The sequence below is a fragment of the Lissotriton helveticus genome, chromosome 2_1 (genome assembly GCF_964261635.1).
Source record: "Lissotriton helveticus chromosome 2_1, aLisHel1.1, whole genome shotgun sequence".
Classification (NCBI taxonomy): domain Eukaryota; kingdom Metazoa; phylum Chordata; class Amphibia; order Caudata; family Salamandridae; genus Lissotriton; species Lissotriton helveticus.
Genome location: NC_136059.1, coordinates 1507006089 through 1507020966, shown reverse-complemented (window position 1 = coordinate 1507020966; position 14878 = coordinate 1507006089). Strand labels below are relative to the sequence as shown.

The 14878-nt window shown below is 41.5% G+C and overlaps 1 protein-coding gene across 8 annotated transcripts in view; it reads right to left on the bottom strand.

Annotated features, from left to right (window-relative positions):
* RUFY3 (RUN and FYVE domain containing 3) overlaps positions 1–14878 on the bottom strand; it is a 464645-nt gene that overhangs the window by 252193 nt on the left and 197574 nt on the right. For all 8 annotated transcript variants that reach the window (XR_013607158.1, XR_013607157.1, XM_078676401.1 and 5 more), the window contains 2 exons: positions 2866–2983; positions 597–698 (listed from right to left, as the gene is read on the bottom strand). Coding sequence is in view for 6 of the 8 variants with exons in the window: in XM_078676401.1 (XP_078532527.1) it covers positions 597–698; positions 2866–2983 (220 nt within the window). In the remaining 2 variants the exon portion in view is untranslated. The remainder of the gene's footprint in view (positions 1–596; positions 699–2865; positions 2984–14878) is intronic.

The following is a 14878-nucleotide window of genomic DNA, read 5'->3' as shown; positions in this document are numbered from 1 at the left end:
GTACTGGCATAAATTAGGTGTTTTGATTACCATATGGATCCACAATGCGTCATTAGTTCATGGCTGAAGGTTAGCCATCAGCGCTGCAGTTACTTACCTGTATGGCGCCTCCACATCGAACAATAGTTTTCCCACTTTCCAATGAGGCCTTCATTTTCAGTCCTGCTTGAAGAGACTAGACTGTGCATACAGCCTTTAGTACACCTGGCAGTCTATTTGGTGCCTATAAACTGTCGTGGTTCATAGAATATGCACACCAGCTGAAATGTTTTCTCACATAAGAAACAAGTGCTAACGATTTCCATAAAAATGTCTTGCAAAGGCAAGACATTTTATTGGACACTAGGACAGCTACAGTGACTCCCATTAAGGGCTGCTGTGTTTTTCAAGCTTAAAATTGTACTGTGAAGTTCAGCAACTTTAGACATGAGGTATAAACAACCTTCACAGGAGAAGTCTTGTGTACTAATACATTTCATTATAGAGAGATATTTCATAAGCACCACGGCATAAATAATTGTGACAGAAGCAGTCTTAAAACACTCTGCTCAGTTGTTCTAGCAAAAGATGTATCTGGGAAAAGGAGAATGACTCACCTAAGAAGATCTTTTCTGTTAATAAGGGCCTTCATGTATTCTGAGAGTTTCTTCTGCATTAGTGCTAGGCGAAGCCACGCTCTTCCTCGACCCACTGGTGTCCTGTAAAAGCACAAAGCCACAAATATGTCCTTTGTCAATGGTAATGGAAAATGTGCAAATAAGGATGGAGGCCAACGCCTCCCCGGTCACCAAAATGACATATCAAATGAAGTACTGTTGGGTTGCAAGAGCCAGCTCGATGTAAAGGCTCCAAGGGACACCAGTTTGCACACTTAGACCTCTGTTTGTGTATGTTCTCAATGAATGTACAGTGAAGATGAACTATTCATTCGAAAGCCCTGTTCTTATACCTTGGGCACGCTAATCACAAAAAGTGGATGACACATGAAAAAAAGAACATACTGCTCACCCAGCAACAACAGCTATTCATTGATGAGGCCAAGTAACATACCAAGATTACTTACTGCCATGCAGTAACTGGAATACACAACATTTTGTAAACAAGCATTAGCAAAGCCAACATCTCTCATCTTTTTGACCTATTGGCTTTGCAAATACTTTTTGGTTCTACTGAGCAGCCCTGGAAAAGGGTGCTAAAACACAAATATGCTGACTACCTAGTTCATGATGCACAACCGGTTTGCTGAGAACAGACTTTAATAATGTTGTACAGTCAGAACCTTACATTGCCTAAAAGCCCCCGAACCATATGTAAGTTGGCAGTTTGCTCTGTAACAAATAAGCAATCAATAAGTTAGATGTTAAAAGGGTGCTGTGGGAGTATGTTGAAGACTTATTTCAATGGTTTTGTTGCAGATGGAAAGATGGGAGACAGGCTAATGGTGGCATAAGTGGCTGAACAGGCACAACAGATGAGTGAGGTTGTAAATGATCCGGGGCCTGACACCTGAAGGAAGCACAGAAGAAGAAATGGCTGCTGGTGAACAGAGGGTAGCTGTGTCCCAAATTTGTGCAGAAGATTGTTAAAAAGTGAGTTTGCAAAGAAACAGCTGCGAAGAATTAGAAGGGAATAAACAGAAAAAAACTCCGATATCTTTATTCATTGGGCCGTCATCGAGAAGAAGGCTTCAATGTTGTCTGTAGTGAGTGTCTGAAAGTATGAGAGCTTGGTAAAATCTATGGCCTAGTTAAAGGTATAGAGGGAATGTTTAAAATGCTCAAGATGTCAGACATCCATCTCTTGTAGAGGAGGCGCATATTTGACAATGCCTTTAAAAAAACTGCAGCAGTTAAGAATGGGCTAAGACTCGGTTGGAGGGGGATCAAGGTGTAGAGAGATACAGATGCCAAGAAGTCGTAGTTTGGGGTACTCTTAAAAACTGAAAGGGTTCCAATGGGTAGTATGTTAGATGAGGAGAGCAGAATGGTGATTGGTCCAAGCATTAATTCTACCTGGAGGTACTGATGGGGTAGGAAAGCTTTGGAAAATTGTTGAGTCAAATGTGTTAGTGGGACGGCCATTCAGATTTAAGCCAAACTCCCTCGGTAATGTATACACTGTATGAGTCTGTAAGTGGGTAGTTTAAGTGGACAAATCTGAGACTGGAAGACAACAAAAAGCAGATAAGGGCATGAATAAGTACTAGAGGGGGCAGGGATTTGAAAAAGGGTCCTTTTCTGGTGGAGAAACTAAATTGATTGTTTATTCTGCTTTGAGGTCTGCAGTGGTGGTGAAGCCAGAATAGTGGAGGAACCTTAAAGATGTCATGAATTTGAGAGGTTAGTTATGGTGGGCAAGAATGGATAAACCGTGCAAGAGAATGGTGGATGTCGAGGGAGAGGAAATGTGATTAACAAAGTCAAATGAAAACATGAAGAAAAAGTGAAACCTGTGGAGGGAGGGAATGCAGATGTTCATTGCAGGAGAAAGCTAGGGAGCACTGTAAAACACTGTGGGAGGAGTATTGTCCAATAGTGGAAGGGCGATTAGAGCTGTGAAGGTGGGTGTAGCACTAATGAGGTAAGTGCAGCTTGGTAACAGAATACGCTGTGGGCATGAAGTGGTAGAGGATTACATGGCCTCACTGGTGCAGGGTCAAGCTGACAGGGTGAAATGGGACAAATGGTGCAACTATAACAGAGATAAATTGGTGTCCTTAAAATAACTGGAACATAATTAAACTTAAAACGTGAACAGATGTTAGCATGGGAAATTAAATTAAGGCACCATTTTAGAATTGTGTGGATGAGAAATTTAATCAGCTAGTTTACTTTTTGAAGAAGGAATTTTCTATATTTTCCTTACTTAAGACCAGGCAAATCTTTAACACTTGCAGTGATTTCTGAGGCTTCAGGGACTAGCTTTTCCACCAATTCCAAAGGTCCCCAGAACGACTTATTTTGTCCAAGGAATGTCTTCTTGCCTAAATGAAAAAAGTGAAAAAACACAAAGGACAGAAGGAACATTTAGATCAATAAATTACGATATTGTACAGCTGTGCCATCCTGACTCAAAACCTACTGATTTTTCTCTAACACCTCAGTGTGAAGTAAACTAGCAAGCACATAAAAAGTTAGTTTTGGACTTAAGCCCATGACACTGAAAGATAAATAAAATGAAATAAACAAAGCAAGAGTGTTCCAAGGTAGTAACGAACCACCGGTTTGGAGCAAATCAACGACTTCACTTAAGGCGTTAAGGAAAGCCCTCACTCACCACCTAGTGATGACATGCTTCATCATCGGGCCCCACAAAAGAGACCTAGCGTCTCTTTCGTGTGCTTCAACGCCAGATCTACTGCGGAGCGGGTTAGTGGGTTAAGGCAGTGTTGTGCAAAAGAAAATTAAGTGGGTGGTGAAAGGTTAAAAAGAAGTCAGTAGTGTATCAAAATTAACTTTATTATTATGATCACTAAGGACTTAAAGATAAAAATTATGTGTAGGAAATTCGTCCACATTTAATTAAGTGGTAGTTTCCTAAGTCAGTCGACATGTTTCAGCCATGAAACGGTATGAATATACCCGGCATTCATCAGGACTCAGTGTGAAATAAAACCCTGGCGGTATGGGCTCGCTAAGGCCCACCCTTAACTAGGGACGTGAAAGTGAAAATAAGTTAGTGAAAAAGTGCAAAAAAATTAGGAACAAAAGATTGTCTTTCTAATTACTCCTGGTTTAGGAGGCTTCCGACTTTTGCGGTTTCTGCACTTTTAAGGTGTAAAATGTTCACACCATGGGTCACAGGGGGGGGGGGTGGAAGCGTAATTGGCACAACGCCCTCGACGCTCGGCACCCGTAGTGTGCCTGTAGCGACCCTCTGCTGGACCCCCGGAGGGTCGCTACAGGTACACTACGGGTGGCGAGCGTCGAGGGCGGTGTGCCAATTACGCTTCCACCCCCCCCCCCGTGACCCATGGTGTGAACATTTTACACCTTAAAAGTGCAGAAACCGCAAAAGTCGGAAGCCTCGTAAACCAGGAGTAATTAGGAAGACAATCTTTTGTTCCTAATTTTTTTGCACTTTTTCACTAACTTATTTTCACTTTCACGTCCCTAGGTAAGGGTGGGCCTTAGCGAGCCCATACCGCCAGGGTTTTATTTCACACTGAGTCCGGATGAATGCCAGGTAAATTCATACCGTTTCATGGCTGAAACATGTCGACTGACTTAGGAAACTACCACTTAATTAAATGTGGACGAATTTCCTACACATAATTTTTATCTTTAAGTCCTTAGTGATCATAATAATAAAGTTAATTTTGATACACTACTGACTTCTTTTTAACCTCTCACCACCCACTTAATTTTCTTTTGCACAACACTGCCTTAACCCACTAACCCGCTCCGCAGTAGATCTGGCGTTGAAGCACACGAAAGAGACGCTAGGTCTCTTTTGTGGGGCCCGATGATGAAGCACGTCATCACTAGGTGGTGAGTGAGGGCTTTCCTTAACGCCTTAAGTGAAGTCGTTGATTTGCTCCAAACCGGTGGTTCGTTACTACCTTGGAACACTCTTGCTTTGTTTATTTGATTCATACTGGGGTATAAGAGTGTCCCACTACTCTCCCTGCCTCTCTTCTTGTTGTGACAGATAAATAAAATGCACATCAGAGACATTGGTGCCAGCAAAAACAATTGTTCCCATTATAAAAAGAGTCTTTTCTGTACTTGTCTCACATCACATATCACATGCAATCCATGTGTCAACAATACATCATGATTGGAGAAGGCAATTTTCAAAGTGGAGGAATCGGATTACTGAAATCTGTGGTTGTTGGCAGTGGTAGAACTAGACTATTTGCCTTCAATTTAGCAGGAATAAAAATGCAGGCCCGCCCACTAACTCTATATTGCACATGCCAAATAGCACTAATCCTTAGCCTAGCAAAGAGGTCAGTTAACCGGAGCCAAAAAAGCAAGAGGTTTGGTATGTGGACTACTGCAGGTTCACCATGCTTGCAGGAAGTAACTTTTACTTTACCAGCACTGATATTATAATCTTCTGCTTGGTAGAACTGAATACATAGATGTGATGTTCAATTTGATGGCTAGCAACAAATACGTGTTTCATGAGACTTGTGAAGCACACAAGTTGACAGTATTTAAATGTCCCTTGAATGTAAAGGTAAACAAAATGTGACCACTAAAATCATAACCTGTAAGTACTATTTTCTATTTATTCTCCCTTAAAAAAGTACTAGCCATGCCTTGAGACACACTGCCTTGTTCCAGTGACTCCCATGGCCTAATATCAGTTCAAAATCAAATAACGCACCTTATATCTGTTGAGAGACGACCGACAGAATAGAGCCATAATGTGTCTGCATCTGTAGCCTATAAGACATTGCTTTGTTCATTACCATCAGCAAAATTTGTACGCAGGATTCCACTCTTTGCATTTAACTCTACGTCAGCAGACCTGCAGTGCACGTTATCCAAGACTGCAGTATGGCAAAGATTCATGATACTGCCACCTATCATTTCATTCTGCTGCTTTTACTGTTGATACTTCAGAGCCATTTATTTGAACCACTCACCATTTTCCTAAATGGCATGATCATGCCCCTAATACCTTAGTACATCAACAAATTTACCGCTCTCTCATGAACATTGCTCCCTTTTGATCTATGTGTAACATGTTATACCCAGCTGCTCTGCTAGATGATAGAATCTCTTCTAAAGATTGATGATGTTATGTATGGCTAAAACTATATGCTCCTGATAATGGATCTGGGAGTTAGTGCAATGCAAGGTGAAAAATCAAATTGCCACTGGATTGGACAAAGTACACTAATACCGTAAGGTTTATAGAATTTTGAGACTAGATATATCTTCTACTTTATTTGTTTATGTATTTTTATCTTTGCAACATGTAGATGATTAATGTTGCACATAAAATGTTTTAGCGGACGATGTTCTCCAACCTTTTGTAAATATAGTTCTGATACATCAACATTTAATGATAATACTGTTAATCCTTTAAAGCAACCTTCTGGCAGAAGTGTACAAAAGTAGAACAAACATCAAAATATTTACCAATACCAATCTTTTCATTTCAATTGATAATTATTTAGAGCTTGCAATCCACAAGGAGACATGAAATCAACTGCAAAGCATTTCACAAAATTCCAATCAACACACTCAGATTACCCTAATGGCACACTGCTTTTCGTCAGACAGCTATACTTTCCTTCCAGTCATATGGAAACTAGGGAACCATCGGCACTGGGAGTACACTGTACACATCTAAAACCTACTACCTCAAAAATGAAGATTCACTATAGTCTCCTTACATTGCAAAGACTGCTGACCTTTTTTTTTTTACTCTACATATTTATCACCCACCTAGTTCTTGTTCTAGTGGCCAGAAGGGACCTATCACTTGGAATGATGCTGCTCCACAAAGCATCCAAATAAACTGACAAGCGCTATTGTAAATATTTTTTGGGCCCACAATCTGTGTACAAGCCCACAGTACAAAGAACGGTGAAGGTAGATTAGTGCTGAGACTAAAGCACAACAGCATTCAAAAATGTACAATTGGCGACAATCTATTCCACCTTGTTTTTTATAGACGATACTGGAGGATGGTGAAACCATATTATCAACAGTGTCCGAGTTGTAGGACGACCAGGACACCATTCAAATAAGTACAATTTATTTTCTTAGTTATCTGTTCAAGGGAATATAGAACAGCTGTGGGCTAACTTGGCACTGATCAGTTCCACTTCGATGAAGAGAATGGCTGCAGGGTTCAACAATGACTCGTGAACTGGTCTGTGTGATAGTGGCTTTCCGTTCTTCAGCGAGTTCCTCTTAAAGAGGCTTAGGCAGTTATACAAAAAGTGCTTGTTTACACAATAGTGTTGGTTTTCCCAGAATACCTCTCGGCTTTAGTAATGTCCTTGTGTTTTGATGGATCAGTTCTAGAAGCCACTGGGTGATGGATCTAAGATCTTCTGTTAGTTCCAAAGAGGCTCTTGAGGTTAGGTTTTCCTGTGGGCTAGGGCATATCCTGTCCCTTATCACTTTGCACCTGCGAGTACCTTTTAATTCCAGATAAGTGCTCTAATAAAGGATATTTCTCACTTACTTGGATACCAAACAGAGCTGATATGCTACGATACCTCGATGACAGTGGTCTGTCAGCAGCAGGTACCGAGGAAGCCACTATATTAGATGCGACAGTATCAGTAGAAGAAGTGAAGTTGGCGGTATCAGCATTGCCAATGGAGAAGGCGGCAGGAGAGGACTCAATACCACTAGAATTTTACAAATCTTTTAAAAAGATTCTGCTTTTACCCCTCAGTAAGGTAATACAGTGTGTGGCTATCAGTGGAAGGGTACCGTAGTCGTGGTGTATGACACAGATTGTGTTCTTTTTAAAAAAGGGTAAACCACCGACAGAATGTGGATCATATCGGCCAATTTCTCTTATGAACGCGGACGGCAAGATATTTTCAAAAATCTTGGTGAGCTGCCTGGCCCCTTTAATGCCAGGCTTGCTTGAATCCAGTGGCAAAGTGAGCAAGAGCCATGTCTGAACTGGGGGGCAGAATGGGCTAAAGAACGGTGATGGATTAAACCCAGATCTGTTGACTAGCTGTGAGTGTTTGATTAGTTCAGATGCTCCCTCCATCACCACCCCCTTTTGTACCGCTTTGTTCGCCATAAGTTGGCAGGGTATGCTCTCTTTGTCACTGGATTCAAGCAAGCCTGGCTGAAGATGGCTGAAATGCCAGAAACCGGTCCTAGGAAGCTTGTTTCCTGTCCAGGGAAGGCATGGCTCGGCAGTTCGGGCTGGACTGTTGCCATGAGGCACAGGGTCAGACTGATTTGCATATGGCCATGTCTGAACTGGGGTGGCAGAGTGGGCTAAAGAACGGTGATCGATTAAACCCAGATCGGTTGACTGGGTGTGAGTGTTTGATTGGTTCAGATGCTCCGTCCATCAGCACCCCCTTTTGTACCGCTAGTATCTGAAAGACAACATGGATTTATTATGGGTTAGGACACTACTGCCCAAGTTGATATGGCTATTGGAGCTTTTGATTTTGCTGAGAAAAAAAAAAAAGATTGATCTCGGCATGATTCTTTTAGATGCCGAAAAGGCTTTTGACCGGTTCAGGTGGGATTTCTTATTGGCCATACTCGTTAAGGCTGGTTTCGGATCACAGTTTCGGTCTTGGGTACAGGCCTTATATTGTAACCCTCAAGCTAAATTGACTTCCATGGGATCTCGATCCATATCATTCCAAATTTTATGTGGGACTAGGCAGGGCTGCCCGTTGTCTCCATTATTGTTCGCTCTATATATAGAGCCATTTATACGCACTCTACAATCCTGCACACATATTAAGCCGTTGGAATCCGAGATCTCTAAGCTTAAGGTCACGGCATATGCTGGTGACCTCACGGTGTTCACAACTAATCCAAACGAGGCCGTGATGAGCATTAAAGAAGAAGCAGAAAAATTTGGCGGCGTTTCGGGAAATAAAGTGAACGTTAATAATACTCAAGTGCTCACTAATTTTGGGACCCAACATTCCATTAGGGGGATTTGCACTACTGTTACTTACTTGGCAGTAAAGATAACAGCTAAAGTCGATCAGATCATTAATTTAAATTACGTACCACTTCTGAATGAAACTACTAAATTGCTTAAAACTTGGCATAGGCTCTATATAGGGTTATTAGGTAGATGCAACCTAATCAAAATTAAAATACTCCCTAAGTTTCTATATTTTTTGGTTCATTCCTTTAAAAGTTCCTAATACATTTTTTTAAAAACTTTAGAGCATTTTCAGCAGCTTGGTATGAGGATATAAAAAACCTAGGAGAGCGACTGATTTGTTTAAATCTCCATTCGATCAAGGCGGACTCGGGTTTCAAGATTTTAATATTTATTTTTGGGCTGCCTTTATGGGACGTTTCCGTAGTCTGCTTGATCTTGACCAGACCGACTATCTTTAGGTTTATCCTAGGCAATTTGAAAGAAAAGTTTTTATATGGAATTAAAGATCCAAACTATTTTGAGCGAGTCAGGTTTAAGACCGTTAGAGACACTATAAATATCTGTCGAGCTATGTCTGCTAGATGTAAATTACCAGCAATTCACGAAAAATGTCTACTATGGGGGGAATCCTCTGTTCCCTGAGGTGTTCCAGGATCAAGCAGGCAAATATTGGGCCAAATATGGAGTTACATGTCAAGGTGATGTGTATGATGAGAGGATTTAAGTAGTTTGAAGATTTACGAACACTTTATAAACTCCCTGCTCATTTTTTTTTAAGTATCTACAGATCAGAGATTATTTGGCCCAAAATTTGGATGTAAAAATAATAATGCATTCAAGCATCTGGGACAGCTTATATGGGGGGAAAACTAAGTCTTTGATAGGGTTAATGTGTGAACATCTGCATAGTTTGTAGGTCAGATGGCAGCAAGAAACTAGCACAGCGCTGGAGTCAAACTTTGGGCATAGCTGTTACACCTAGAGAGATCAAACAGGCTCTAGGCCACATTAAGGACTCCGTTCACTCTGTCAGTTTGCAACTTCAGCAATTACGTACTACATGTATGCTGTATTATACCCCGACCAAATTAGCTAAATAGGCTCAAGGGAACACAACAGGGGATAAGATAAACTGTCCTAAATGTGGATTATACGCTGCTAATTTGATACATTTGTTTATGGAGGGTCCAGAGCTGAGGAGTTATGGGCAGAAAATTAGACAGATACTTAGGCTTAAATTGGGTTTGGACCCCTCATTTACTGATCTTGAAGTTATGCTGGGCTACAAGGGGGATAAACCGGCACTCGCACGCCTTTTCTCAATACTGATGGCTGCTGCTACATTGGCCGTTGCCCGGGCTTGGGTCTCTACAACACCACCCTCGGCCGAATATTGGTGGTCTATAATCACGGAAACGTATGGATTAGAGGAAGCCTTAGCTAAGACAAGGGGCGTCCGTTCCTTGATCAAGCTAGAGGCAATATGGAGACCATTGGTTTTGGATGGAATAATCTAATTATTGATAGTGCTGTATGAATTAATTTTGTGACTCTTAGCTTTCTTTTTCTGTTTCTCGTACTTGTGTTTTCGCCTGATGTATAAATTTGAAACTTCCAGCTTATTTTGATTTATATATGTGCCCTTTATGATGAAAAAAAAATGTATTAAAAAAAAAATTTATGGATATTTCCAGCAAGATTTACAGGTTGACTTATGAGGTTGCCTTATGACATGTTGAAACTTTTCAAGTTTGAGTGAACCCTGTTTCTACCAAAGTAATTGTTGTGTGGGTCCCTGGACATAATGTAGTCACTGGGACTTGCACACTAATATTTAATCAATTTTTCGTTCATCTCTGTTGTAAAGGGTGATTTTAACAGATGCCTTACAAATCGCCATAGGCTTGTGTTCTCTGGTGGTGGCTGCCCTTTTCTCCGGTGTTTGTGTGAGGTGATACTTAGTAGGGTGGTCATATTAATACTTTAAGGTTTCTCTGTTTGACTTTATTATGCTTGTACATTATAAGTGTACATGTTTCAAGGGCGCTTCTTATAGTCAGAGCTATTTTATGTAACATCCATTCAGCTTCCTCCTGTCATTTCTGATGAAAGGTTAAATCTCAAAGGCATCTGGACCCTGCCGTTGTTTCCACAGTGAAAAAATAAGCCTGCTTTTGTCTTAACTGATTTTATGCTGTGGTACATCCCAAATGGAAGTAACTTAGGCTTTCCACTTCAAACTTTATATCCTGTGCCACATCCTTCCAGTCAGTCAGGACAAAGCAGGCTGTGGAAGAAGCTGCATATTGTTCATTTGGAGGACTCAAAACGTTTTAATGTACTTTGTGGGAGGACATGTTTAGATTAAGGCAAGTGTTGTTGGCCCATGTATGATAAGCAATGTTTTAGTAAAGAGGAGAATGGTTCCATATAAAGTTTAAAGAGAGTGGGAGACAGAATGGAAGCTTGTAAAATGCTCTGCCAAAGTTCTTCAGAGTTGGAGAGAGACTTCACCAGTTTTAAGTGTTCGAACCAGTTTTGAGATATGATGAGAAGCAACAGAGGTTTGAGCCCCTTCACCCCATTACATAATTCAGAATTTGAAGCAGCGTAGAATGATTTACTGAGCAAAATGCTACTGACGGATGCAGGAGAATAAGACATAAGTAACCTTTGTCTACAACATTAAGTGGCTCATCAACTGTTTTTACAATTGCTGTGCTGCATCCAGATTTGAAACCAGACGGACGTGCATCAAGAAGGTAATTTTTAGATAGCCACTTGAGTTGAGATTCTGCATAGCTTTCCAGGACACTCCAAAGGATAAGCATCTTAAGAGGCTGAACAGAAATAGTTGACATCCCTATTTACCTCTTATGGTTTATTTTAAGGGGGCCTGCCATAGTTTAGGCACTCCAAGACTGAGTTTTGTGATGGGAAAGTGCAACTATGGTTGGTCCAGAAGGATGTAACTGAATAGATAATCTCTCTGAAAAGCAGAAGGTATGGTTTCAAGGAAATGAGAACAAATTGATTTTGGCAATGATACTTAGCATTTTAAAATGAGTGACTTCTATGAAAGATGACCAAGGGGTGATTAATTTTGTATGGTATCCCAGGAAGTTAGGACCCTAGGTACAGGAGATGGGAAAAGTTCTATTTTACCATATCCTAAAATAATCTTTATAACTTCTCTTATGTATTTAAGGAGGAATTAGAATTCTACAGTCTGAGAGTGAGTCCATACTATTACATGAAAACATTTTAACGACAGTTGCTTGCTTGATCAATCTCCATTCTAATAAAGAGGTATTTGGCTTTAAAAACACGTTGCAAATTTTTTTTTTCTCACTCCTTTCTTTTGCCAAAATTGCAAAACTTTTCTGCCATTGGTGTTACGTTTTCTCAGTGACTTTCTTCATTCTGTTTTTTTTTTTGCTGAATACCATAGTGATTATTTTTTTTAGACTTAATTCTTTTTAGTTTTTTTGGGTCTGCTGTGTATTATTCCGGTTGTAATTTCAGAGTGTTGGTTTCCTCGGTTATTTCCTTCTTGGACCCTTTGTGTTGATGACAGTAGATGAGCCTACATATCAGTAAGGGTGTCAAGCTCAAGTTTATTGAGCTCTCTAACCAATTGTTTGTGTCTCTTAAGCTAGCAATATGTTGTCACTCTGAAGAGGAAGAAAGCAATAAGGAATGAAAATGACTAACCTAAAGGGATTGGTTCTTCAGTCTCAGTCTGCAGCAATGAGGAGAATTAAAATGGAGCATTTCAAGTGAGTGAGAGTAGTACATATTTTTGAATCGTTGTTTATTAAGAATGTAGAGACCTGTACCTCATCCAAGGAAGATATTGTTACCCAAGTAGATTGCGTTATCAGTTAAGGATTAAATTAGTTTCTCCTGTAATATGTTGTCATTCATTGGGTGGTAGATGAGCTGGTTTAGTGTGAGCTGGGTTTGTCATTTTGATTTGCAATGAAAGACATTCATATGGCATGAATACCTCATTTTTATAACCTCATATTTGAAAAAGTCGATTTTAAAAATGAAATGCTGCTGTGTATTTTGGAGGGGCACTTCTCCAGTGTATTCCAATAGATGAATGTGCATGGCCTGATTTTTATAATTGTAGAAGATTACAAAAAATATTTTGCACAGAGACCTCTTGCAGCGAATGCTAAGATCAGTGGAGTATGGTACACATTTTTTCCATTTAGTGTCTAAACATGCCCTTGTGGTGCATTTTCAGACTTCTTTTAGTATTTCCATACATTCAAGAGCATGGTGGAGTCTACAAACTTGAAGATCTACGGTGCCAGATCGCAAGATTGAGAGCATTGGAGTTGGGATTATAACATTACTGGCCTCAACTGCAGTTTTCAATGCAGGTGCATTGACATATCTAGCAGAAGCAAATACTATAGTTGTCCTGCAAACCAGGTGCTTTGAGAAATGGTGTTAATGACTGTTCTCACTAGATGCCGAATTATTGATATAGAGGGGAAAAGTGTTGGTAAACATCATTGACCAGCTGATCCCGAGGGCATCATATAGAGACGGTGGTTGTGGATATCTGGAGGCCAAGTTTTGGCATTTTGCATTTCACCTTGTTGCGAGCAGGTCTACTGTTGATGTTCTCCTATGCTGGAAGTAATGATTTGTTACAAGTGATTTAATGTCCCATGTAGGAAAGTAGCCCTTTTTGACATGGTCACCCCCGCTTTTTGCTTGGTAACTGAGGTGATTTTGACTGAAGTGCACTGGGTTCCTGTTAACCAGGTCCCCAGTACCAGACCTCGTTCCAAAACTGTGCAACTATTATATCCAATCAACAAAACCTTTAGCATCCTCTCTAAGTTCCTAGCAAATGGTGTCCATGGTTTCTAGGGCCTGAGGTACTAAAGAGGGTCCCTAAGGGCAGAAGAACAAATTGTGCTGCCCTAGGGGACCCCTCACAAAGCACAGGCAAGACTGCCATTGTCTTGGTGCAGACAAAATGAAAACATGTGTTACAGATCCCTGTGTGACCTGTCCCCTACCACTGCATGTCAAATATATGTCATCCCTACAGCAGGCCTAACATCACTAAGGCAGGCTGGACATCCCTATGACATGTGAGGGTTTACCTGCATAAACAGGTATGCCCCTGTGCTGATCAGTCCTATTACTGCCAATACAATTGAACAGGGAAGCCATTTTAAAACGTGCAGGACACCAGTGAAAAAGAGTTCACCAGCTACATGATGGCTTTACTGAGGATAGGGATGTTTGTTATCAAACATCTCGAATTGGTAAACCCACACTGCTTCCAGTGTTAAATGTATCACCGAGGTGCATCCTGAAAACCGACCAGCTGATTGCTCTCTGACAGTCTGCCACCAGGTACACTGTTTTAACCACCTAAGATTAGGGCCTTGCGCTCTCAGGAGGCCCAGAAAAAACGTCTGTTCGGGAAGAGGGTGTCACACCCTCTCCCACAGGATGAGCTGCTGATTAGCCTCCCTAGGCTGACAAACTTCAAAGATCTGCTGCCTTTGAAATACGAATCGGGCTCCCCTCACAGGAGAAGCCACACCCCCGTTTAACACCCTTTTGCACCTAGACAGGTGGGGAAATGAGCTAGTCAGGTAGGTGTGCCACCCCCAGGCTAGTACCACATATAAGGTGGGCTACATTGAGGTAGACGATTTTTTAGAAGTAGCCATTATTGTGATGGCATACTTAGGAATTCTGGAACACAGTTATGCCCACTTCCCGCAGGAAGTGGTTCCAAAGGGTGCGTAGCGACCGAAGGGTCAGTAGCCCATTGGCTACTACCCTACATCACCCCCCCATTCCCCTAAATTGACCAGCTGGAACCAGAACGGCAGATCCTGATGACATGAAGAAAGAAGACAAGCAATAAGACGCACAGCAAGAACAGAAGCCCAAGCAACTGACTGGGTGCCAACCGTGCCGGCCTGCCTTCTGACTTCACCTATTGCACCAAAAGTCGACTTGTCCAGCAGCTGCTTAACCCTCAATGCCCGGAAGACCCGGGTGCCTTTGCCCTGAACCCAAGACCTCTCGAGGGAGGGTGGAACTGTCCCCTGCATCCTACAGACAGCCAAAGGAAGATCAAGAAGACTCCGGCTCGCCAAAACGCTTTGCCGCCAAGCGTCACTGCATCAGAGCCCTCAGCCAGTGTCGAAATGGGCCAACCATGTCAGCATGGCCCCCAAGCCCTCAAAATACTGAGTCCACTATGGAGTGATTGCGCATGAACCTCCCGATGTCATCTGCAGCCTCTGTTGGCAGG